The 26,657-nt window shown below is 38.6% G+C and overlaps 2 protein-coding genes across 2 annotated transcripts; both read right to left on the reverse strand.

The window, feature by feature from the left end:
• Positions 1 to 240: 240 nt before the first annotated feature.
• On the reverse strand, positions 241 to 7,528 carry LOC129515065 (beta-defensin 130B-like). The gene is made up of 2 exons (XM_055333774.1): positions 7,471 to 7,528; positions 241 to 422 (listed from the first exon to the last, which is right to left on the reverse strand). Exons 1-2 carry the CDS (start codon positions 7,526 to 7,528, stop codon positions 241 to 243), a joined length of 240 nt encoding a protein of 79 aa, XP_055189749.1.
• Positions 7,529 to 18,734: 11,206 nt separating this feature from the next.
• LOC129515066 (beta-defensin 109-like) lies at positions 18,735 to 24,163 on the reverse strand. The gene is made up of 3 exons (XM_055333775.1): positions 24,134 to 24,163; positions 22,182 to 22,270; positions 18,735 to 18,933 (listed from the first exon to the last, which is right to left on the reverse strand). The coding sequence occupies exons 1-3, from the start codon at positions 24,161 to 24,163 to the stop codon at positions 18,735 to 18,737; spliced, it is 318 nt and encodes a 105-aa protein (XP_055189750.1).
• Positions 24,164 to 26,657: the final 2,494 nt, after the last annotated feature.

A 26,657-nucleotide genomic window follows, 5' to 3' on the forward strand; every position in this document is an offset into this window, starting at 1 on the left:
CCTTATCCTTTTTAAGAAATGTTCTATAAATACCTTTAGGGTATGAGATTCCTGTATTATGTAGTTTTTGTCTTGTGGTTCTTAAGAGTGGTGCATCAAGAAGAAACTTCCCAGGGATAAGTACATGTGGATTTAGGACATTTATTTCCAGTCAAGGGAGACAAACAAGTCTGGTTAAATAGGGCTCTGCAAAACTTATCCATGTGTCCTGGAGTTTGAAGGGCTTGTCGTTTGTCCCCACTAAGGAGATTTTGCTTTGGGAGCCGGTGTTGCATAAGGAAAGAGGACCCACCACTTTCTACAACACTTTTTCTCATCATTACATTCACCAATGGTATCATCTGTGGTGGTACAGCCTCCGTCCTTGCACACCCCCTTCAAAAGAACACACTGTTTCTGCCCTGGGATAACGCCAGTCCTTGCTGCACAGAAAGAGATTTGACATCATTAAATCACCATCAGATTCAATGACCATCAAATTATCAGTTATGCACATAAAATGATTAACTTACAGAAGGATGCCCTTGGGATAGAAGAGATGGTATTACCTACAGGAAGAGATCAGGCACTTTGGCAAAAGTGGTGCCTTGTGTGGGGAGGAGGTCTGAGAGTGCAGGACTATACGCATCTTGGAGTGGGCAGGCTGATTTCTAGAAGCTTTGAGAGAGCTGTCCTCATCAGTGCATTTCGAATGTTGGACAAAATGTGCTGTTGTCACCAGGACCGGGGAGGTATCCTTGGTATTTAGTGGACAAAGCACGAAGTTATCGGATTTCCGACCTAGTGGATTTTCCTGTCGCAAATGCCAATACCGTTATGAAGAAGCATTTATCTCAAAGGAAGTACTCATCCTTCCATCTCCGCATCTGTGGGGACCCCCCGATCCATGCTTACAACATCCCTGTCCTATGGACCATGTTCTTATCTCTAGCACCTTGTATAGGAAGTTTACCAATCCTAAGAGTCCACCTTACCTCATTTGCCCATGGCAGGACTATGCAGATAACACATTTTCTGTCTTGTTCAATGCCATTTACCTAGATACATGAATTTCTCTCAAAAGCCACAAAGTATCTTCCCTTAAATGGATCTTTTTTCCTAATTCACTTGGCCCCAAGAAGCACATAACTAAATATGTGCTCCAAGGGAAGAGCTTCCTTTAGTTTTAGGGTCCTTCCTGTAGCCTTTCAGGCAAACTAGGGTTTCTTCTTTATCCTGTGGATCCCAGTGGATGTCACATAAAATACACACTCTGTTCATTTTCATTAATAAATGTTAATCCCTGAACCATCCTGTTAACCTGCTGCATCTCATGATGTCCTTACTTCCTGTAACATGCCAACCTTAACTGGCTTCTACCTCTTGACTAATAGTTTGATCCTCTTTTAGTCTCTGAATCTTTTTTTTTTTTAATGTAAACCAGCCTCTTGCAATTGTTTCTCCATTCTGTAGAAAAAATAATAGCCAAATAAACCAACACAGCCTTTTGTAACTGAATTCTCAGAACCTGTGCGAGGCTTTGCTAGAGGATCCAACCCAGTGCTTGCTGGTGTCACACCCTGTCCCCAGGCTGGCTGTCCATAAACTCAGGGTGTCCAGGGAACAACCGGATGGCCTATGGAGAGTTGGGCAATATCTTGTGGTGCTGTCTATGCTGTGCCAGTCCTGAAGAATAAAGTGTCTGTCTTTCAGGGAGAGAACCGAAGTTCTCACTAGACAGTTGTGCAAGGCATGGGTTCGACTGCTGTATCTACACAGAGCACAGGCTCACACTCAGTTCTGCAGTACTCCTGTTGGTGGCTGTTTGTCTTCCAGGATAACTTCGTCCAGGCACTCAGTGTAACATATGGGGACACTTTTGGGTTTCCTGACTAAGTTAAAATCAAAAGTTGTTGGTACAGGGAAAGACATGGTGAAAGGCAGCAGGGTAGTCTTGTCACACATTATACTGGAAAGTTCAACTTCCTGATACGTGGTCTAAGAGAGATCATTCTCTCTTCTTGGTAGATGTATCTTGCTTGAACCAAAAGAATCAGAGCAATTCATCCCTCCAGTGATGTGCTCTCTACTAAATATGAAGCTTGGTTTAAGGAGATGTTATCTGAACAGGAAGCCCAAGAGTTATAATCTCCCTTCTGACAATGACTGTGACATATATTCCTGCCCAGGCATGACTTCAAGTTAAGAAGGCAATATTCAATTCATATGGAACGGCCTTTCATCCCCGTTATAGACATCTATTTTCACTTATTGGCATAATGGTAGATATACAAAGCAGTTGAATATAATGATTAATAAGAATATCATATCAGAATTAATATATTAATATATTATAATGGTTATATCACGTGCAGCAGGAGAAGGGATACATGTTCAATCATTGCTGTTGGGAAAAGAAGATGCAGATGCTTACTTCCTATGGTATCACAACATAAATTTCCATGAATGAAATAGGTAAAACTTAGAATCACACTAAAAAAAAAAAAAGAATCACACTAAAATAAAAGATCACATAAAGGAAACTCAAAAAGGACACAAGAACTCATTCAGTTATTAGTTGTTCCATTTTTCTGGTGGATGAGGCAGGGTTTGGATGGGTGGGCTCTTCCTGGAACATTATCAGCTAAGAAATAGATCGGCAGTTTTCTTTTCTGTAGGTAATAAAGAGTTCAAGCTGTCTTCTGCTCCTGTCCAATGTGGTCTGTTTAAATATTATTGTTTTTTTAATAAATTAATTTTTATTGGTGTTCAATTTACCAACATACAGAATAACACCCAATGCTCATCCCATCAAGTGTCCCCCTCAGTGCCCGTCACCCACTCACCCCCACCCCCCGCCCTCCTCCCCTTCCATCACCCCTAGTTCGTTTCTCAGAGTTAGGAGTCTTTGCATGTGTGTGTATACATAAAAATTTATATGTATATAAATCATATACATCAAATAAAATTAAATATATATATTCTTTTCTAGGATATCATGGATTATTTTTGATAGACATATGAAGATATATGCTCAAGTAGTGATCACTTAACATTCATTGGACTCTAGGTTGATAAACCAACATTTTCTTGTTTGGATTATGTAGTTTTTTTGGAGAAATTTCCTTCATGAAAACAATGACCTTTTTCATTTGATTTTTTGAAGTTTTTTAGCATTTAATAAATTTCTAAGATTACGAGATTGATTTTATATTTATTTATTTATTCATTCATTTATTTATGTATTTATTTATTTTTTATGAGATTGATTTTAGACTGCTGATGGATTCCAGATTCCCAAGGTCACAGCAGGGATCAAAATCAGCATTCTGAAGAATGTGCTGTTACTAAGGTGCTCAAACAGTTTGGCAGTTAACCATCTGGTAGTAAGAGGCCAACTAACAAAGAAATCCCTCTTCTTTAACCAAAGGAGGGTTCTAGGCCCTACTTAAAAATGTGTCCAAAAACATCTCAACTGCAAAGACATTGTGACCTTTCCATGTAGCTTCAATATCTTCTGTTCACCAGAGACCTGGCCATTTGAAAGTTATTCACTCCTGTACAGACTTTTGGGATCTTTGTTTAATCCATCCTCTTGGTATAACTGACTTGGAAGAAACAAAGGAAAACTAATCTACAGGAAGGACATGTCTTGACTTGAAGGCATGTCTCTGAAGGATTCTTGTCACATTTGTGGGAACGCTAACTATGCCCCCAACTCCAAAGACCCTCCTATTCTTCACCTTTTCTTTTCTTCATGGTAAGAGCACTAAACATGAACTCTACCTCTTAAATTTGCTTTTTTTTTAAGATTTTATTTATTTTTTCATGAGAGACACAGAGAGAGAGAGAGAGAGGCAGAGACACAGGCAGAGGGAGAAGCAGCTCCCTGTGGGGATCCCGATTCGGGGCTCGATTCCAGGACTGCAGGATCCTGCAGCCACCCGAGTGCCCCTCTACCTCTTAAATTTGTACGTGCACAATGCAGCATTGCTAACTACAGGCAGAGTGGTGTACGGCATCTCCAGAACTTATTTATTTTGTATAATTGAAACTTTACACCCATTGAGCAGCAACTCCCCATTTCTGCCTTCCTGCAGCTTCTGCCCATCACTGTTCTACTCTGTTTCTTCAGTTGGACTCTTTTAGATACCCCAGACAAGTGGAATCATGAAGTTTTTGTCTTCTTTGGTTTGTTCCCCTTACCATCGTGTCCTCCAGGTTCATCCCTCAGCGTAGTGTTTGAAATAGGGTTTGCTGGGCACACTGTCTACCAGACCCACATCTGTCATCATTGACCCTGCTGATTTCTGGCTGTGAATTCTGAGTCCTTCACACAAAACCTTTTCTGGTTTTGTCTTACGCTTTGGAATCCTACTTTAATGGAATGTGCGTCTTGATGCCTAGAGTAGGAACTTACTGTAGCAGGGGCCTCATTCAAATTAAAGGAGGATGCCGGGGATTTGGGACAGTGTAAGCTCTCAAGTCCGAGCATGATCATGACTTAGAGAATCCACATAGAGCTAGATCAGGCTTATTTACCATTAGATCACAGTAATTTTAAGATGGAAAAGTTAGGAATTTTTGATTTCCTAATTCTTTATGGTTGTCTTTGTACATTTTCTTTATTTCCCCACCATTGCTGGTGTTTTCTCAGACTTAATTCCATGTGTTTTCCTCAAAAGTTGATTCTCCCAGGATTAGAAAAGAAGGAAGGTACTATAAATTTGAAGCTTCTTCTACGGTGGAACCAGGAGGAGAGACTCTGAAGACAGGATACTTTAAACAGTGAAATAGAGAGAAGATACATCAAGGGGACCTGTCAAGATTGCAGGCTGCTGGGAACCCATAGATGAGCCTAGTTTGTGTGCATAAATCGAGAGCCCCTGTGTGATTTAGATACTGGTAATTTCTACCACACATGCATTAGGCCTGATTGCCTTGCCCTCCTGGTTCTTAGTATGCTCCCTGTAGACTTAGCCTTGTTGCCAACTTCTACCTTCCTGTAATTCCATTAAATGCCTGGCACATTTTCTCGTATGAACTAGCACTAGTTCATACCCGACTAGTCTGGCAGCCTTCTTGCAGTTCCCTGGCACACTGTGTTTTCTTCATCAGGGACATTGCATTGGCATCTTCCTTTGCCAGTCAGTGTTTCTCACAAGGGATTCATCAACCAACACTTATCTTTCTGTTTGGGGCTCAAAAGGGATGCCTAAGGAAGTCTCTGACATTGCACATGACAATGACCACACATTAGGGGCACTCGTAATCCTCTGTTCCTCTCCCTTGTACTTACTAAAATTTATAATTATATGTTAATTTGTGCAATCATTTTGAATAATGTCTGTCTGCTATTGTGGGAAGGCACTTTCCTCTGTTTCCCACTATATACTAAGTATTTGTGAAATACACAATGTGTGAATAATAAAGAGGTACTTAGTAAATATTTGTTATTATTGAATGCAGTAAGATACTTTCCAACCCCATACACATTCTCCCTCTCCTATTCCTTCTAAAACCTCTTGGCTTCAGTATGTTTTGGACCATCTAGTATCTACTTCTATCTTACTTTTGGATGCAGTATTGTATTTGTGGGTATCCAGTCTTGCCATTACCGCATTAACTTCTGTAAATGTTAGGCTGAGATTTCCTAGAATCTTATTTTACCACAAATCATTTCTGGCCTTTGCTCTAGGAAACCATTTTCTCAATTTGTATCCCTCACTAAGACAGAGCCATTGCCATGTCCCTTTTTCCAAGAATGGTGGGTGGGTTTTGGTTAGAGTCTACTTCAAGAAGATCTATCCCTTGTTAACCTTTTCCAAAAAAGACCCAGCTCATCACATGGGCTATGACTTTCGGGAGGAGACAGTGATTTATGTTGAGCTGAATTTAGCTCAGTTGGTGGAGGCCAACCATGAGCAAAGCCTATTCACTCATCAATTATGCAGGCATAATTCTTTTGTGTTAAATGCTTTCAGTATCCTAGAATTTATAGCAATTTATCTGATTTTAAGGAACACAGACCAGGATAATCTAAAGACTAGCATCAATAGCCCAATAATAATGCCAGAATATTTATCCCATTGACATGCTTTCCCCAAACAGTGAAGGAAAGAATTTGGAGGTGAGTGAAATAAGATGTTTTGCAGATACTGCATCTTCCGAAAGAGTAGATACAGGGATCTTCTTAGATTTCTCAATATTTAATTAGGAGATTTTGAGGTAAAAAGCCTGAGAAATCAGGGTTAGCATTTTCAGGGCATCTCCACATCCATGGAGATGGAAACAACACTGACCCAGATTAAAGACGGTCCTAGCTGCCGTGTTACGACTACCTGCATGACATCAGTAAAATCATATTCTTCATATAGATATGGATTCTCTCATCCTTAAAATTAAAGAAATAACCATTAAACTGCCTTCTAATTTTAAAACATGATGATTGTGTGATCTTACACTAGTAAGATGATTACTGTATAGTCACACATGTCACTATAAGTGTGTCTCCCTGCAGCTGTGTCTTCTGACAGAACTGATAATCAAATGAAAATTACGTAAACTCCTTCAATTGGAGACAACTGATGTCAGGTAGATCCCAAAATATCTGCAGAATAGGCAAAGATTGAGCAAGTGAATATGGCTGATTATATTTAAAAGAATCTTAGATATGAACCAACAAAGTAGGAGAGTTATCCGGACATAGTCTGTGTTCAATGTCTGTGACCACAGACATTATTTTGAGAGATGTGAACATCCTGTCATTAACGGTGGGGAGAGAAATTATCACTTCTTACTAGCATCTGGTTGAACCAGCCTGAAGATGACTACATTCCCCTTTTCCTTTGATTCTACATTTTCATATTCAAACTTCTGACTCATGGGTCCTAAAGACAGAATTCATATTCTTAAAATGCTTTCTTCATATTTTTTTCCTGTGCTTAAAATGTTGCCACTGATGCTTTATTCAACCGTTTATGCTTTTTCCAAATTCCCCTGCTCCTTGTTGTTTTTTTTTATAACTTAATGCAATCCTTTCTTGTGGAGTTCTGTCCTAAGAACCTAACTCTTACCCTTTACAAATATTCCTCATCAATAGACTCTACATCACTTCATTCACTAGCCAAGTTGGAACCAATAGCTGCCATTTGCACTCTTCCGTTTTGGAGACTGGGGCCTGGTAAAGGCTACTTGATTTTTTTGCTAAGCCTTAAGTTACATGTTATAGCTTCTCCACCTCTATTCTTATTTGAGCCCCACTATCTAACTATGAAGCTCTTGGATCTCATTTTCCTATTGATGGAAATCCTTGTCTGGCTTTGCAATTTTGGCCTCATCAGTTCTAAGAAAGATGATCATGATAGACTTCTGAGCATTAGGGTCTGAGTTAAAATGCCCATAATATAATTGAGCATCACAGTAGACCTCCTAAGAAACCCACAGCTATTCACCATCTCCCAGGAAACCCACAATTTTTCACCATCTTACCTTTTGGTATTATAGTCACAAAGAGGAGAAGAACAGAAATAAGGGAATGGAGTCTCATGGTGGAATGCCCACTATAAAGGTGAGTGATGAAGGAGACAGGAACACAAGGCCTTTTATTTACTTCTGGGGGACTGAGGTTCCTTTTGGTCAGTGAAGCTTAACAAGTAAGAAAATAAAACAACTTCCGTTGGAATATTTCCAAACCCTGGAGTTTCTAAATTTGGTGATAAATTAACATAATTATAGGAAACCAGATGGTTAACCTTTTACTTTTCCTATGGGATCTCAAATTTGTCAGAGGCCAGTGCCCTTGGCCAATAATAGTCTTTTGAAGGAGGCCAAGAAGTAAGATTATGTGAGTGTAAAGTCTTTATTACCTAAAGTACTCTGACTTGCAAGGGAACTCTTCCACAATACACTGTTTTCCACAATAAGGATAAGAGAATTGCCTATGGACCTTTTTTTTTTTTAAATAAGAAGTTGTATTTTTAAGTTACTTCTGAAAAGAGAGATTAGTGTCATATATGTACAGTGTTCTTAATAGTATCTGGAAGGTAAATAGGCTTAGGTCAAACTGAAAACTAACATTTTCTCATCTATTATTAATCACATCTATTTATTTCGTATCTATATTAATATAATTTGTGTAACTGTCCCACATGAAAAGAATGGTGACATCAGGGGAATTTAAACGTCAAATATAAAGAGCACACTATTTCTTCAATAACCATTTACTGTCAAAAGACTATATGTGTAAAGCTTCAAGAGACTTTCTAACCTCTCACCCTGCCCCTCCATATAGAATTGAGGTATCAAAAAATCGAGAAACATGCCTTTGGCCAAGAATCAATTTACTTAAAACCAAGTCTTCTAAAGCCAATTTACCTACTGATCAATGGCTTAATAATACGTTTATCTAAGTTATCTTTTCATTTATAAACTTTCATATGTGATATCAGCTTTTTTTGGGAAAATTTTATATACTTTTATGTCTTCTATGTTGACTAGTTTTGATAATTTTCATGTCTGTTTTTTTTTTTTTTAATTTTTATTCATTTATGATAGTCACAGAGAGAGAGAGAGGCAGAGACACAGGCAGAGGGAGAAGCAGGCTCCATGCACCGGGAGCCCGACGTGGGACTCGATCCGGGGTCTCCAGGATCGCGCCCTGGGCCAAAGGCAGGCGCCAAACCGCTGCGCCACCCAGGGATCCCTCCATGTCTGTTTTTAATGCGTTATTATTGAATTTATTTTTGATAATTTACATATAACATGCCCAGGTTGAAGATGCACAGTGAGTTAATTTGATGCATTTATATGTTGCAATATAATAAATACTATAGTGTTAGTTAACACCTCTATCAGGAAACACAATTATCATTTCTTTTTTGTGGTGAGAACAGTTAAGGTCTAGTCTCTTTGTAACTTTGAAGTTCATAATACAGTATTATCAACTAGATCTCCAGAACATACTTGCTAGTTGTAAGTTTGAACCGTTAAATAACACCTCCCCCAATTCCCCCACCTCCAGCCCCTGATCACCTTTTTATGAGTTCAGCTTTTTTAGATTGCGCATAGAAGTGATACCATATATTTGCCCTTCTCTGACTTACCTCACTTAACACAGTGTCTTCAAAGTCCATCCATGTTGTTGCAAAAGGCAGGATTTAATTTTTTCTCATGATAGAATAATATTCCATTATATATGTTCTGTTTACCATTAGATACTTCGATCGCTACTGTTCCTTGGCCATTGTGAATAATGCTGCAATAAACATGGCAGTGCAGATATCTCTCCAAACTCCTGTGTTCATTTCCTTTGAGTGGACACCCAGAAGTAGGACTTCTGGATCATATGCTATTTCTGTTTTTAATTTTTTAAGGAACCTCCCCTCTGCTTCCATAGTGGCTAAACAATTTTGCATTCTGCTAGCAGTGCACAAGTGTTCCCTTTTCTCCACTTCTTTCCCAACAGTTGTCTCTTGTCTTCTTGATGACAGCCATTGTCACAGGTGTCACAAGTCACTGTGGTTTTGATTTGCATTTCCTGATGATTAGGAAAGGTCAGCTGAGAATCTTTTCACATTGATGCTGGCCATTTATAGGTCTTCTCTGGAAAATTTTTTTCATTTGGATTGCTTGTTTTTTTGTTATTGAGTTAAATGAGTTATTTATATATTTGTATGTGGATACATATTAACCCCTTATCTGAGAGGTGGTTTGCAAATATTTTTTTTCCCATTCTATTGGTTGCCTTTTCATTTTGCTGATTGTTTCTGTTGCCGTGGAGAGCTTTAATGTGGCCCCATTTGATTTTTGTGTTTGTTGCTTGTGTTTTTGGTGTCCTCTCAAAAAAAGTCACTGCCGAGAGAAATGTCAAGGAGGTTTCCTCCTATGTTTTCTTTTAGGGATTTTTACAATCTCTACTCTTACTTTAAGTCCAGTCCACTCTGAGTTACTTTTTGAGTGTTATAAGATACGAGTCCAATTTCATTGTGCTCCATGTGGCTGCCCAGTTTCCTCAACACAATTTGTTGAAGACACTTTCATCTCCTCATTGAATGATCTTGGCTTCCTTCTCAGATATTGGTTGACTATATACTCAGGGGGTTATTTCTGGACTCCTTATTCTCTTCCATTGGTCTATTTATCTATTTTTCTGCCAACAGCACTTTACTATTTTGTTTGGTTTTGATGCTATCGTAAATAGAATCATTTCCTTTTTCAGATAATTTTTTTTGTTGGTGTATGGAAATGCTACTGATTTTTTTATGTTGATTTTGTATCCACCAACTTTACTGAATTTGCTAACTAGAACTGACAGTTTTTTTGGTGGAGCCCTCAAGATTTTCTGTACATAAAGTCATGTCTTCTGCAAATAGAGATACTTACTTTCCAGTTCTGACTGCCTTTTATTTTTTCCTACCTGATTGCTCTGCTAGAGCTTTGGTATTTTGTTGAATATGACTGGAGAAAGTGGGCATCCTTGTCTTGTTCCTGATCTTAGGGGGAAAGCCTGCAACTGTTCATCATTGAGGATAATGTTGGCTGTGCAACTTTGAGGATAATGTTTGTCACATATGGCCTTTTTTATGTTGAAGTACTTTCTATCTATACCTAATTTGTTAAGAATTTTTTTTGTCATGAATGTTTATAAAAGTTTGACAAATGCTCTTTCTGCATCTATTGAGATGAGCATATGATTTTTATCTTTCATTCTACTAATTTGATATGTCACATCTATTAATTCACATGTCATGAACCATGCTTGCATCCCAGAGAAAACTCCCATGTGACCATGGTGAATGATTCTTTTAATGTACTGCTGAATTCAATCTGCTAGTATTTTATTGAAAATTTTTGCATCTATCTTCATCAGGGGTATTGGCCTATAGTCTTCTTTCATTGTAGTGTTCTCTTCTGGCTTTGATATCAGTTAATGTGACCTTGTCAAATGAGTTTGAGGAGGAGTGTTTCCTCCTCTTTGATTTTTTGGAAGAGTTTAGGAGCATTGTCATTAATTAATCTTTAAGTATTTGGTAAAGTCCACCAGTGAAGCCATCTGGTTATCTGGTTTTCTTTATTTGTTTACTGATTCAGTGTCCTTACTAGTAATTGAATTGTTAAGATTTTCTATTTCTTCCTGATTCAGTTTTGGTAGATTGTATGGTTCTAAGAATTTAACCATTTCTTCCAGGTTGTCCAAATTTTTAGATTATAATTGTCATAGTAGCCTCTTATGATCCTTTTTATTTCTGTGTTTTCAATTGTGTTAAGTCTCCTTTCATTTATAATTTTGTTGATTTCTCTTTTCCCCTCATTTTGTCTAGCTAAAGCTTTGTCAGTTTTATCTTTTCAAAGAAGCAACTTGCAGTTTGGTTAATCTGTTCTATTGTTTTCCTGTTCTCTATTTATTTATGCCCTAATCTTTATTATGTCCTTCCTTCTGCTAATTTAGGGCTTTGTGTGTGTGTGTGTGTGTGTGTGTGTGTGTGTGTGTGTTTAGTTCCTTGAGGCGTGAGGTAGGATTGTTTCTTTCTTATTTCTTACTATAGGTGTTTATTGTTAAGAAATTCCTTCTTAGAACTGCTTTTACCACACCCCATAAATTTTCTTGTGTTGTTTTCCTTTTTATTTCTCTCAAGATTTTTTAAAATCTTCCTTTTAAGATCTTCTTTGATCATTTGCTATTCAGGAGAGTATCATTTAAATTTTCTGTATTCACCACTTTTCCTCCCATTACTAATTTTGAGTTTTATACCACTGTGTTCAGAGAAGATACTTGGCATGTTTTCAATCTTCTTGAATTTACTAATACTTACTTATTTTATGGCTTAACATATAGTACGTCAGTAAATGTTCCAAGTGCATCTGAGAAGAATGTGTATCCTGCTGTTGTCAGATAGAATGTTCTATGTATGTTTGTTAGGTACATGTAGACTATAGTGTTGTTCATATCCAATATTTCCATATTGATTCTCTGTGTGGATAATCTATCCATTGTTAAGAGTGGGATATTAAAGCCCCAAACTTATTGTCTTGCTGTTTATTTCTTCTTTTAGTTCTGTTAGCTCTCACTGTATATATTTTTGTGCTGACATTGAATGCTTAAATATTTATAATTTTTATACCTTTTTAATGAACTGACCCATTTGTCATTATATAATGATTTTCTTTGTCTCTTTAAACCGTTTTTTAGTTTAAAGTCTATAATACAGAAGTGCCTATCTCACTAACCAAAAGAATTCTGGAGAGGATTTTCACTTTTACAGTAAAAGCCATTCCTGTTCTAATGTAAGACTTTCATAAGAGAAAAGAAGTGTAATGTGATCTTTCGAAAGCAAGGGGTTATTCTTTATGCTATTTCAGCTTACTAAAGGTTTCATAGGAATACACTACTTTTGGATAATGGGGGAGATCTTTAACTTATTTAAAATAGACATATTTCTTAAAAAAATAATAAATAAATAAAATTAAATAGACATATTTCTTGAAATACCCAAACTTCAAAAGCTTAATTAAGAAGTTATAGGTAACACAAGCAGTCTTATATTTATTAAAGCAATCTAATGTGCAATTTAAAGCATTACAGGGAAGAGAAGTCAAGACCAGAGAGTGTCATTGTTAAGTGTGTTCTTTCAAGCTTTTAAAGAATAAATAATACCAATTTTGCAAAAATCTTCCACAAATTAGAAAATAAGAGAAAACTTACCAACTAATTTTGTGTTTGGTGGTGTTTTTTTGTTTGTTTGTTTGTTTGTTTTTTGAGGCTAACTGTATATTAATCCAAAACAAGGCAAAGTCTTTTCAAGAAAATAAAATTTAAAATAGAATACTATCTCTCATGAATGCAGTGTTATTTATAAAATGTTTAGCAAATTTAATCCATCTGTGTATCCAGAAGATAATATATTATAACCAAATGAGGTATTTTCTAGGAATACAAGATTGTTACAACATTCAAAAACTCATCAATGTATTACAGCCTATCAACAGATTGAGAAAAGAGAAAACATTTGATCATCTCCACACATACAGCACTAACAGTTGACAACATCAACATCAATTTATGATTGAAAACTCATCAAACTAGTAAATAAATAAGGATCTACTAACCTGTTAACAGTAGCTATCAAAAATTTTAAGCAGCAGTCTTATGTCTGGAGGTCTTATACAGTGTAATAAAGCAAGAAAAAATTAAAAAACATTTATACAAGACAGAAACAAAGAAATAAACTGTCTTTTAAAAAAGATTTTATTTATTTATTCATGAGAGACACAGAGAGAGAGGCAGAGACACAGGCAGAGGGAGAAGCAGGTTCCTTGCAGGGAACCCGATGTGGGACAAGATCCCGGGACTCTAGGATCATGCCCTGAGCCTAAAGCAGATGCTCAACCACTGAGCCATCCAGGCATCCTTTTTTCTTTTTTTTTTTTTTAAGATAAACTGTCTCTATTCACAGATGATGGTGTCATTTTTTAAAAAAAGATTTTATTTATTTATTCATGAGAGACACAGAGGGAGAGGCAGAGACATAGGCAAAGGGAGAAGCAGGCTCCCTCTGGGAAGCCCGATGTGGAACTCGATCCCAGGACCCTAAGATGACGCCCTGAGCCAAAGGCAGAGGCTCAACCGCTGAGCCACTCATGCATTCCTGGTGATGTTTTTTATGTAGAAAATCTCGAAGCACATCAAGAACTACTAGAATAATTAGTGGATTTAGTAAGTTTACAGGAAACAATATATAAATCAATTGTATTTACCTATGTAAGCAATGAACAACTGAAAACTGGAAAAAAAAACCTCCATAATTTACAATCATTTAAAAAAACATGAAATAATTAGGGGTAAATCTAACCATATCTGCAAAATTTTCATCCCGAAAACTACAAAACATTAAAGTAAGGAATTACAGAAGACCTAAATGAATGAAGGGACATACAGTGTCTATAGAATAGAAGACTGGTTATAGACCAGATGTCAGTTCTATAAAAATTGATCTATATATCCAGTAAATGCCAACAAGTGTTCCAGCACAATTTTGTCTAAATTAATAAACTGATTATAAATTTTTACTGAAATGCAAAGGTATACAATAGTCAAACCTTTGAAAAAGTGAAAGAATATTGAAAGACTTATACTGTCTATTTTTAAAACTGACTATAAATCTGTAATATCAGGACAGTGCACTTCTGATATAAGGATAGACATATAGATTAAATGGGATAGAACAGAACACAGAAATAGACCCACAAAAATAAAGCCCATTGAAATTTGACAGTGATACTGCTATTTTTTTAATGTTTGTGTTCCCTCCAAATTCGTATGTTGAAATCCTAACCCCCCACCCAAGTGATGGTATTAGGACATAGGACCTTTGAAGGGCAGTTAGGTCATGAGCTCTTACAGGATTGATGCCATACAACAGTCCCCAGAGAACATACTTGTCCCTTCCATCATATCAGGATACAGCAAGTCATAGACAGTCTGCAGTCTAGAGGGAGGATCATACCAGAGCTTGACCATTCTGGCAAATACATCTTGGATTTTTATTTCTCAGACTGTGAGAAGTAAATGTCTGTTATTTATAAGCCACCCCGTCTATGGTATTTTGTCATAGCAACCCAAGCAGATTGGGACAGAAAATGGATACCAAGAAATGGAGATTCTACTGTGCCAAACACCTGAACATGTGGGACTGGCTTTGGAACTGGTCCCAGGCTGGAGGAGTTTTGAAAAAGCCCACACTGCCATGAACAGGACCCTTAAAGGTGATGCAGATGGAAGCTCAGGGGGAAAAAAAGCAGAAGTGCAGGGAAAGCCTCAGTCTTCTTAGAGAATAACAAGTAATTCTGAACAGAATGTTAGTAAAAACAGACAGCAAAGGCCATCCTTTGAGGCCTCAGCCAGAGATGAGAAACATGGAGAAGGAAGGAAAGGCCGTCCTTGCTACAAAAAGTGGCAAAGAATGTGGTGGAACTGTGTTCATGTCCCGGTGTTCTGAGGAGGGCAACACTTATGAGCCATGAAATTGGATATCTGGCTGAGGGAATATCTAAGCAAAGAGTAGAAGGGGTGGCCTGGTTTCTCTTCACGGCTTACATGAAATGCAAAAAGAGAGAAAAGACTTAAAGACAGAATTATTAATCGGAGAGGAAACACAACCTAAACATTTAGAAACTCTCAGCCTACCCTCTTGAAGTGAGTGAGAAAGCCTGTTTGGGAGAGAACACAAAGGTTATGGCCAAATCAGAGGAGATTACTGAGAATGGGCCCCCTCAACAAAAGCTAGGAGCTATTTGTCAAGAAAATGGGTGATTAGTCAACATCTCTGCAGAAAGCAGGGCCCATTTTTCAGTGGAAAAATGACTCCTGAAGACAGTTCAGAGATCACAGTGGCTGTGCCTCCCATCACCAGCCCAGAGTGCACAAGCCTAGGGTTTGAATGGTTTCAAAAGAGGAGCCATCTGCTGCCTGGTGCCACTTCACTTTGCAGGCTCTGCTCCCTGCCCTTGTGCAGCCCCAGCTCCAGTTCCAGCTCCAGCAGTCATCAGTGTGCTGTGTGCTATGCCCAGCAAAGCTGTGGGGGCGTGGCTGCCTCCACCTAGATTTCAGAGATGCCCTGGAGAACTGTGGGCCCCAGGCAGAGAATTACTGTAGCTGTGGGGCCATCACAGAGAGCCACCCTTAGAGGCGTGATCGTCCTCAAGACTCCAGACTGGTAGAGCAAGTAGTGTGTAATTATAGCCCAGGGAGGCTCTAGGCATGTGACACCAATGCATGGGTGCCCTGGCATGGGCTGTGCCCAGCAGAGGCATAATGGTGAGGACACCCAAAGATGTTGGGGGTAGGGATGCTTAGAGCTTTGGAAGTCCAACCCCTGCCTTAGCGTGTCTGGAAGGTAGGACCCCCTGTACCCCAGTGGGCCTGCAAGGCAGTGTGGAACCAAATATTTTTCTTGAGCCTACCACACTATGTTGTGCCAGGTGCTGAGAATCACCCACCCTTTTCTTAGGGCAGTGTGCTGACATCCCAGAAGATGGGCACAAGCTCCACTAAAGGAGAGGTTTCAGAGTTCGTGCACTTTTACCAATGCTACATGGCCCAACCAGCTGCTGAGTTCCATGTGCTGGTGTGGTGAGGAAGTCTGGGGCAGGGAGCACACAGGGAATCATCAGTGAGAGCACTCACATTGGTTGTTGGGATTCATGAATGGCCTGGATAGTGGGGTCTGCAGACTGGTCATTAAGATCTGTGTATTGGTGGCTGTGAGTCCTGCAACTTCTCTTACTTCTCATCTGCCCCGTGATGATGTGCAGATCCACGCAGCATTCTGGGTGAGTTGAGACAGAAATGGGCCTCTCACACAGTGTCCCCAAAGCAAGGGGAGCATCGCAGCCTGAGGGCATCTGTCTCCGTGCTGAGCTCTGCCACCTTGCAGTGACAGCTGACAGGTTGGCGTGGAACTCATCTTACCCTTTTCCATATGGCTGTTGTCGGATTTTGTACAACTGTGGCATGCTACAATCTCTCACTGAGACTCCAGAACTCTCAGAAAGGTATCTTCACCAATGGCTGGTGGTTCAATCAGCGTTTCTGTGGAAATACAATATCTGGGACCTCCTATTCTGCTGTCGTTTATAACAATCCCCTGTAGTTCAGATATTCCTAGGCCAAAATTGAGAGCCTAAATGTAAGTGGAAACACGCAACACACCTACACTCTCTCTGTCTCGTGGAAGTTTGTCAACATATTGTCTTAACTAAACTAAGTGTGGCATATCCAACAATCAGAAAGACTTAGGGTGTTAAGGCCTGGTGTACATTAAATATCAGAAGTGTGTTTGGGTTAAAATGGTTTAAATATGCCAAGAGACAGAAGATGTTATTACTGTACACGAATAATTAAAAGATATTTATAGGGAGATACTCATGAATAAGGAGATTATTCTGGAGTCAGTAAAAGAGAACATGATAAAAAGTGAACAGAACACATCAGTGGGTCCAGCAGTTTTCTGGAACCCACCACCAGGTTCCTTTCCCTCTGGACTACAGTCTGCTCATTTCTCTTTGATGGTGGCTGTGATACAGCCAAAGCCTTTTTCCCTTTTAAGGTTGTGAAATCTTACTGGTATATCTTTAAAGGTTTTGTCTTTCTTTGGTAATCCTCCTCCCCCCAAAACTATGATTCCATCTCGTTAGGATATAGTCTCTCAGGTTTTTCCCTTAGTTATATGAGACATAATGATGGTTCTAGGATAAATCAGGAAAACAAGCAGTTTGGGTCATCATTGGCACACCAATTCCAAATTCTAGATAATGGATGTGGGCTCCTTTAAATGGAATAAGCCAGATTTAATGGTCTCTTCTGAATTCTTAGACCCAGAAACACTCCAGGAATTTAGTCTAGTTGAGGAACAAATATTGTGCACCCAATTTTGTGGAGTCCAAGTATGGATAAGTAATACAGGGTTATATTGACTTGGTGAAGAGGCTCAGCTAATCGTATCAACCTCCAAAAGGCACATTTTTGGTAAAAGAAATGCAACTCAGGTGTGGTGCTTATTCAGTTTATTCCCAGATAGTGGAGAGGAAGGAAGGAGGAAGAAATGGAAAGGAAAACCATCATGAACTTCCACTGTCTGCGCACTCAGTTCGAGACCCGCAGTACATTGACAACGTTTTAAGGTTAACGTGGGCCTAACAGGAGTCAAGACTCTACCAAATTATTGTGGAAAATGTCCATGCTCTGAGAATTAAGAGCAAAACCAAAAAGACTTAATAAATACTGCATTATAAAAGAAAGAAGATGAGTCCGCACTACCAAACCACATCTCTTTAATCATCAAAATTCTCTACATGAGTGAAAACTAAGACTCTTTCTGAGAGTCTACTTGGAGGCAGGTGGTTGAGTTGCGACACTCCAGACAGGAGCGTGAATCCTCATGGCACTGGAGAGAAAGCAAACTTACAGTCAGGAGTCAAACAGCAGAAAGTCTGTTTAGAGAGGGAGATTGACAGCATGCTCTTGCAAGAGGCCACTACATTTTTACAGTAAAATGGTCCTGTGGAGGGGAGTTATTTGTCTCATGGAGTAAAAGCTTGAGAATCTCTGAATGATCACAGTGTTTCTTCGTCGGAGGGAAATAAAGGAATCTCCTTGTTCGTTGAGGCTTTACTTTTCAGATTACATAATATACATTTCTGTTGATCTTCAAGCTTCCATTCTCTTTCCTTTCTTGTCTTCATCTCCTTCCAATTATCTGCCATACAGTGAAAATCATTATGTCTTATCCCAAATGATTTCCTCCTGCTCTGTTCCAATTTTCTCCCTTTTCCCAACCTACAGCTCTCCTCACCCCTGATGTTTTTTGTATTTCCCTATATTTTGCATTTCCTTTGTACCGTGTGTCTATTTAACTATGTTTTGTATAACTATATGTTCATTTGCAACTTTTTTGTTAATCTTTTTGGTCTTTTGGTGACAAATTTTAAAAAAACACTTTTGTTACATAAATGAGCTTTTATTTATTTATTTATTTATTTATTTATTTATTTATTTTTTGAGCTTTTCACTTTTCAAGAGATTGTTCGGATCTGAAGATGAGTCACAAAGAAGTAGTGTCTGGAGATTTGAAATCCATATTTATTTATTTTTATTGACAAGGGGTAATAGGAATTGGTAATGAAGCAGAGAGTGTTTAATATGTATATTCCAATGATTTTAGAGGCAAAGAACTTTCCTTTTGATGCTTTTCCTAATTTCATTTCAATTTAGGCTTAAGGGGTTCTTGATAATCTGAGTAGATAACTGGCGTTGGAACTGGTATAAGAATCCACCACGCTCTACAGCACACCCATCTTCTTTTGCAGGCACCAATCTGATCCTCTGTCATTTTGCAGATGTCTCTTCTGCAAACGCCAGACAGATTTAAACAATGACTTTCCCCAGAAGCCAAACCACTTCTTACTGCAGAAGAAGAGAGGCAGTGAAAGAATTAGTTTATGAGGGAGTGTAGGACACTAAACACTGTTAAGTGTGAAAACCGGAGTTCTCTATGAGGATTTCCATGTGAAGAAGAGAAGCCAGACAAAGGATCTATTCAATCGTTCCATCACCTTCACTGCCTTTTTTACCCAACAGCCCAACTGTTAACAAACTCTTCCCTCCTTTTCTTATAAGTTCCTGGCATTGCTAATTTATGCTTCAAAAAGAACTTTGGTAAATGTCAAAATGGAACAACAATGGGATAGACAAAATACATGTCAACATAAAATTGTGAAAAGGCCATCATTACGCAAGAGTGTTTGTGTGGGATCAAAGAATTGCAATTTGGGGTACAGAGATTTGGGTAGCAATGCAGATAGCATCCTACTAGGGAGCAAAAATCAGAGGTTTTTGAAGCATAAAGGGAATGCGCTGTAACATTTTTCACGAAGAATTTTTGATTGATGTTGGTGGCAGAAAGCTAATTTTGACTGAATCTGATTGGTTGCTAAGGATCTCACTAAGCAAAATCTCTTATTGTTGCAGGTGTTCAGACTGAGTCCTTGGAATATTTGCAATTTGGCCCAGTTCAAAAGTTCATGGTTGAGGACGTGCATAAGGCCCATGTCCTAAATCACCTCCCGGCTCCATTTTAAAACCCCTTGACATAAATGACCCCATTTCATTTTCCTTTCATATTTATGTTCTAAGGACACCGAATTCTTCATTGTTTTACTCCTTTATATCGATCTTCAACACATATTTGCTGAGCACCTTCTATTCAGCAGACATTTTTCTTTAACAATAGAACAGTGAAAATGGAAGAAATGTTTTTTATTCTCACAGGATTTATCTTCAGGGAATACAATCTGAACCATACAAAAATAAGTGGCTAACTTCAGAAAGTGGTTTTCAGAACAATAATAATACAATAATTGACCAGATATAGTCTGGAAGATGTGGGTAATAGAAAGGATGGAGAGAGGCCTCCTAAGGATGAAGCAACTTCTAAGGATAAACTGAGGTCTGAATGACGGTCATGGAAGAGATAAGCAAATATTCACATGAGGGTATTAGAGGCATAGAAAACAGCAAGAGCAAGGTCTCTCTTTTTTTTTTTTTTTAAATATTTTTTATTTAATTATTTTTATTTATTTATGACAATCACACAGATAGAGAGAGAGAGGCAGAGACACAGGCAGAGGGAGAAGCAGGCTCCATGCACCGGGAGCCTGACGTGGGATTCGATCCCGGGTCTCCAGGATCGCGCCCTGGGCCAAAGGCAGGCGCTAAACCGCTGCGCCACCCAGGGATCCCAAGAGAGCAAGGTCTCTTGCTTAGTGTATTGGAATAACAGAAAGACCTGTTTAGGCTGAGAATTATGGAAAACAGTAAGTTTGGTAAGAAATGAGATGAGGTAAGATGGAGTGAAGATCATGTGTCGCTCACAGACCATAGTGGGCTTGCAGTTTCCTCTACCTAAAGCTGCAGTCCTCTTACTTCAGCTCCCTTAAGAATCTAAATGCTCATTCTTCTTTTACAATGTTGTTTTTTACCTTTCTCACCCCCTTCTTTCTTCCTGTCTGTTTAGGATGAAATCTCAGGAAAATAGATCATGTGGATACTAGCTGTGGGACTAGTCTATTCTATAGACACATAAATAATCCATTTCTTTATGTTTCAATCAGCTCAGAATAAAAAAGTCATTCTTTTTCTCTCTGAATCTAGTTATGATCAACCTAACTCAATGTACCTTAGTCACTGAGTGTATCAGAAGAAAAAATAAATTTGTGGACATTCTAAACAATCCTTTCAGTTGTATCTAGAAAGCCAAAAATTTAAAAAATAAAAAGCTGAAAATTTGTCATCATATACAGACCATTATTTTCTCCAGATGATTTACATTATGACCAAGTTAATTTAATAGGAAAGTCTCTAATGGCAGAACTAATGACCTGGCATTACAATCCTCAAAATAAAATGACTGCCCAGTAGAAAAAACTAAGAAAGAGTAAGGAGGAGGAGAGTTAATAGTTTCAATTGGTCTCACCTCTGTATTGAGAGATGGGATAGTGTCAAAGGATTTCTCACCTATGAGGTAACTGAAGGTCCACTCAATAATGGACAGATCCTATCAACTGAGAATTTTTTAGTCATCACCTTACTTTTATTTATATTTGCTTATAAGGCCATTCCTAGCTAAGAATGGTAAGACAATATTTTTAGATTAAAATTTGGTGATAATGTTCCTCTTGGCTGTAGGAGAATGACATATGCAATGTATTCAGTTGATCAAGTAATTTAAATATGTATTCATAAGGAGATAACTGAAAAGAAAATCAACATTGATTTCTGATAAATGTTATTTTAAAAATAGGAAGAGAAGAATATTACCTTATACTAAAACGCATCTGAACACAAAATGCATTTCATAGTGAAACACTAGCTTTAATCCTATTAAAATGAGAAAGGAGGGACACCTGGGTGGCTCGGCAGTTGAGTGTCTGCCTTTGGATTCCCAGGATCGAGTCCCACGTTGGGCTCCTTGCATGGAGCCTGCTTCTCCTCCCTCTGCCTGTGTCTCTGCCTCTCTTTCTGTGTCTCTCATGAATAAATAAAATCTTTAAAAATAAATAAATAAATAAATAAAATGAGAAAGGAAAGAAGAATGTCCACTGTTGATACTTTATTAATATAGTTCTGAAAATTTTGGACAATGCTGTGAATCATAAGAAGAAAAGTCAGTGATGACTTGAACCTACTGCTTTTCCTCTCCTATTCGTCCTCAACTGCCATTCAAATTATGTAGGTTAAAAAAAAAATGTAGGTAGCATTGTCAAAAAGAATCTGTCGGAGTGCCCAAAACCATAGGGTACCATCAGTACATTAGAAACAGAAATTCCCGTAAGATACAAAACAAATATGATCAGATTGAAAGGATGATTTAGGCTTTTGGCCACAAATGCAAGTTTGGTACTCTCAAGTGACTGCCATTATAGAACAAATGGATCATAGAGAACAGCTCTGAAATATTGCTATTCTTGAAAGTGGGAGGGCAGTTTTCTAAAATACTCACTCCTTCAAGGACAGGTCTGTGAACTGAAGCTTGGGCAGTGGGCCTTCTGCACTGGGCGGCCAGCTGGGTAGGGGACTGAAGTAAACGTGGCGGAGAGTTCACAGTGGTAGCTTTGGATGGTAACAGAGACGTATTCTCAATTTAGACCCATAAGATACAGGTTGACTAAGGATAAGCCATAGCATCACGATCAGAACGATAAGGTACCATGAGCAAAAGTTAATGAAATAACATATCTGGACCCTCAAAGACTATATTGGCATTGCCAATGTGACAAATATTTAAACATATATGTATCAAATTATTCAAGGAAATAAAACATATTATCATTAAGTTGTACAAACAACAATAAAACAATATAGATAATAGAATAAGTGGGCAGTTTTGAAAAATAGAAACTTCTAGACATGACAAAAAGTTCTTGAAAAAAATGGACGGTATTAATGATGAATTATTAGACAAGAGAATTAGTGAATGAGGAGATATATCTAAGTTATTTACTCAGAACTTAGCACTGAGACGCAGCATCTCACATTTCTTTAATTCACATCCCTGGACAGGAAAGGAATGAGAGGAGGTAGTGCTTAAAGAGATTCTCCAGAAATGATGGAAAAATACACATGCACAGATTCAAGATAAAAGATGATAGTAAAGAAATTCACATTAAGTTATAAAACAAAATAAAGGCTAGATCACAAAAACACTGGAAAAAAGATAAAAAAACTTAAAACGAAATATTAATTAAAAAGTAGTAATAACAAATTTAGAAATAAAAATTGAAAAAAGAAATAATTATAAATAACAGCAACATGAAAGTCAGAAAAGAATGGCCTGTGAGAGAAAATTATCGCTGGTGTAGAATTGTGTACTTAGTAACACTTTCTTTCCAGAATAAGGATAACATTTACAAATTGACAGATAAAGACTGACATGATTTACCACCAAGATATCTAAAGCAAGGGAAATTCTAAAAGACATGCACCATGAAGGAAGAATTTAACACAGAAAGAAGGCGGCCTCAGAGTGAGAGTGGAATTCTAATAAATCCCACGGAACGGATGATAGTGATAGTAATACTCTCCAACAGATGAGGTTAGAGAAAGAACAGAAGTGAACTTCTACTGCTATTTAGGATGTAAAATTACAAAAGAAATTGCTCTTTTTCTGATGAAGAGATCAAGCTGGATTGTTCACTTAGAAGCCCAGCACAGAGCTGAGCTCCCAGAGAAAACCTAATTAACTAAAATCCAAAGTGACAGGGCCCTACGGAAGGGAAGAGGGAGTGACATCACCATGGTGGTGATGTGGGAGGCCCAGCTTCTGCGCCCCCCCCCCCAACTCATGAAGATCGACAATAAGACAGCTCTCCAGGAGCAAAAGCCATCCTGGAAGAGCTCCGCTGTCCACGTAAGAAGCATCAGTGCAACACGATGCAACAAAAAGCCTGAAATAATTGCACAGGAAGGGATAGAAGAGCTTCAGCGTGCCTGTGCCACCCCATCCTCCAGGCCAGCACTGCTCTGCGCTCACAGGGAGGTTCCCATCTAGAAAGAGCCCCCCAATAAGGGAAGGGGGAGAGGGTTAGCCAGCAGCCTCCCCGGCCTTCGGGGCATCACCTGAAGGACCTGTTTTGGTTTCATCCCTCCAAGACTGGCAAAGCAGTGATGCGTGGAGGTGACTAGGGACAGAGGAGAAAAGCAGAGGCTACTGCAACAGCCACATGCAGCTGGCAACTGCCCTCCCCAGTGACCTGCTCTGCCACGACCCCAGCAATTTTTGCTGTAGAAAAATACCAGCGGCCAGTGCAGCGGCCACAGACCCCTGCAGATGTCTCTTTCCTGATGCCAGCTACCTGAGTCCCTTCCTACTCCTTCCCCTGCCCTGCCCCCTGCCAGAGCTGGGGACCTAGACGGCATCCAGTCCAGGCTTCTGCAGCTTCTCTGGTTCAAGACATCCGTGGAAAATAAATAAATAAATAAATAAATAAATAAATAAATAAATAAATAAATAAATAAAATTAAAAAAAAGACATCCGTGGAGACCCTCCACAACTGACCCCCCATGCCATGCCTGCACACTGGGGCTAAGCACTTGCACACCTCTGATCTGATGCCTGTTTTAGCCTCCATCGCTGTGCCTGCTGCTGGAAGCGCTCACCAACACCCACAGCTGCTCATGGAGCTGGACGTGCATAAATGAAGAGGAGGGAACACTCCCAAACTATTTGACAAGGCCAGCATTGCCCTGATAACAAAGATAAGGACACTACAGGAAGATGAAACTATAGGCCGATACTCTGGATGCAGATACAAAAATTCTTAACCGAATACTTGCAAACTGAGTTTAACAGTATGTTAATAGGATCCTATACCATGATGAAGAATGACTTTCCCTGGGATGCAAGGATGGTTCAGCATATGCAAATCAATAAATGTGATATACAGCATGAAAGATAAAAATCATCTGATTGTCTCAATAAATCAAGAAAAAGCATTTGACAAAATTCAATGTCGTTTCCTGTAAGACACTCAATAATCTGGGTATAGAAGGAACATACCTGAACGTAATAAAGGCCAAATATGACAAACCCATGGCTAACAACATATTCAGTGGCAGAATTTAAAGTCTTTCCCTGGGGATCCCTGGGTGGCTCAGTGGTTTAGCACCTGCCTTTAGCCCAGGGCATGATCCTGGAGTCCCCGGATCAAGTCCTGTGTTGGGCTCCCAGCGTGGAGCCTGCTTCTCCCTCCTCCTCCATCTCTGCCTCTCTCTCAAATAAATAAATCTTTTTTAAAAAATAAATAAATAAAGTTTTCCCCTCTAGATCAGAAAAAAAGCAAGCATTTCCATTGTCACTACTTTTATTCATCACAGTATGGAAGTCCCAGCTAGAGCAACCAGGCAAGAAAAAAAAAAAAAATCAAAGGTGTCCAAACTGAAAATGAAGAGGTAAAATTGTCTCTGTTTGCAGATGACATTATATATATATACATATGTGATATGTAATTAACTCAAAATAGATTAAAGACTTTAGTGTAAGACCCAAAGCTGTAAAAGTCCTAGAAGAAAACAGAAAAAACTCGCCTTGACATACGGTTTTTCCCTTTCACAATACGCCACGGCTGGAGCTCTATGGAGCCTCTCTGGGTTCTTCTGACCTTAGGAGAGGGGTCTCCCAGGGGCTCCCGTCCACGTCCAGCCTCAGCTGGCGGCTGCTCCACACTCACTGAAAGCCACAGTGTCTACAGAGTGTCCCTCGGCTCCTTGACCCTTTTGTGCATCAGATTCCATTAGTGGCCTCTCTACTTATGCACCCATGACTGGAGGAAGAGTGGACTTTCTCAGCTTCTTCCCACCCTTTGCTGCTTTATGACTGAGTATATGGCCATTTTTAGAAATGCTTTGGCTGTGCTTAAAATTTTGTATTCTGTAGTTGTATGCAGTGCATTAAGATTCTTTGTGAGAGACCTGAGACAAGATCAGTTCCACCTCTTTGGTTTGCAGATGACCATCTCCTTATTGTGTCTTCACACTGTGTTCCCTCGTATGTGTCTGTGTCCAAATTTCCTCCTCTTATAAGGACACCAGCTATATTGAGTTAGGTCCCACACTAATGACTTCATTTAACTTAATCACCACCGTGAAACCCCAGTCTCCAAATATGGTCACATTCTGAGGTCCAAGGCTTGGGATTGTAGGGACACTGGTTAGCCTACAACACCCTCCTTTTCCTTCTAACCTTTCTGAATGGTTTCATTTTGTGTGGCTTGGTTGTTTTTTCGTCTTGGTTTTGGTTTTGGTTTTGGTTTTTGTGGGTTTCTTGGTACCATATAGTTGAGTTTAGTTGTCTGAGTTTTAAAATAAGTGCTGATCATCTTTGACTTGAAGTAGAAAATTAATCTATTTGCATGTTAATGTCTTCACTAATGTATTTGAGTTTAATTTTACCATCGTACTTTGTTTTCTGTTTCCCTATTCCTTTTCTCTCTCTCAATTCCTCTTTTCTATTGGATTATTTTAATCATTTCATTTTTTTCGATTAGTTAGGAAATTAAACCTTTGTTCCCATTCTTGTCGTAGTTCTCATAGAATTAAAACATATGTTCTTAATATAGCAAACCTAAAATTAATCAAAATATTTACTCTTATATAATATAATGACTTTACATTTTTGTCATCATCATTTCACTCCTCCCAATTATTTACTTTTATTGTTAAGTATTTTAATTCTACATCTATTTTTAATCCCTACCACTTTCTTTTTTTCTACCTGGGTTTATTAATCAAATACGCTCATGCTATATTTATATTACAATATTTATCAACAAAAGAAATAAGATGGTGGTTAGCTGCTTAATGTCTAGTCCAATTATTTTTTTAACTTTAAGTTCAATTCACCAACATATAGTACATTATTAGTTTCAGATGTAGTGTTCAATCACATATCAGTTGTGTATAATACCCAGTGTTCATCACATCACATGCCCTCCTTAATGCCCATCACCCATTTACCTTATTCCCCCACCTATCTCTCCTCTAGCAACTCTCAGTTGCCCAGAGTTAAGAGTCTCTTATGGTTTGTCTCCCTCTCTCATTTCTTTTTCCATTTCATTTCTTTTTCTC

Source organism: Nyctereutes procyonoides, unplaced genomic scaffold (assembly GCF_905146905.1).
Source record: "Nyctereutes procyonoides isolate TBG_1078 unplaced genomic scaffold, NYPRO_anot_genome, whole genome shotgun sequence".
In the NCBI taxonomy this organism is placed as follows: domain Eukaryota; kingdom Metazoa; phylum Chordata; class Mammalia; order Carnivora; family Canidae; genus Nyctereutes; species Nyctereutes procyonoides.

What these genes read in the sequence shown, in the direction of transcription:
- LOC129515065 (XM_055333774.1), bottom strand. Translation starts at nt 7,528, where the DNA reads ATGAGACTCCATTCCCTTATTTCTGTTCTTCTCCTCTTTGTGACTATA. An exon ending in TGTGACTATAATACCAAAAG is followed by an intron (nt 423 to 7,470) that starts GTAAGATGGTGA and finishes CTTTCTGTGCAG; the next exon opens with CAAGGACTGGCGTTATCCCA.
- LOC129515066 (XM_055333775.1), bottom strand. Translation starts at nt 24,163, where the DNA reads ATGGAGGCTAAAACAGGCATCAGATCAGAG. An exon ending in AAACAGGCATCAGATCAGAG is followed by an intron (nt 22,271 to 24,133) that starts GTGTGCAAGTGC and finishes TTGAGGGTCCAG; the next exon opens with ATATGTTATTTCATTAACTT. An exon ending in AGTCAACCTGTATCTTATGG is followed by an intron (nt 18,934 to 22,181) that starts GTCTAAATTGAG and finishes TGCAGTAAGAAG; the next exon opens with TGGTTTGGCTTCTGGGGAAA.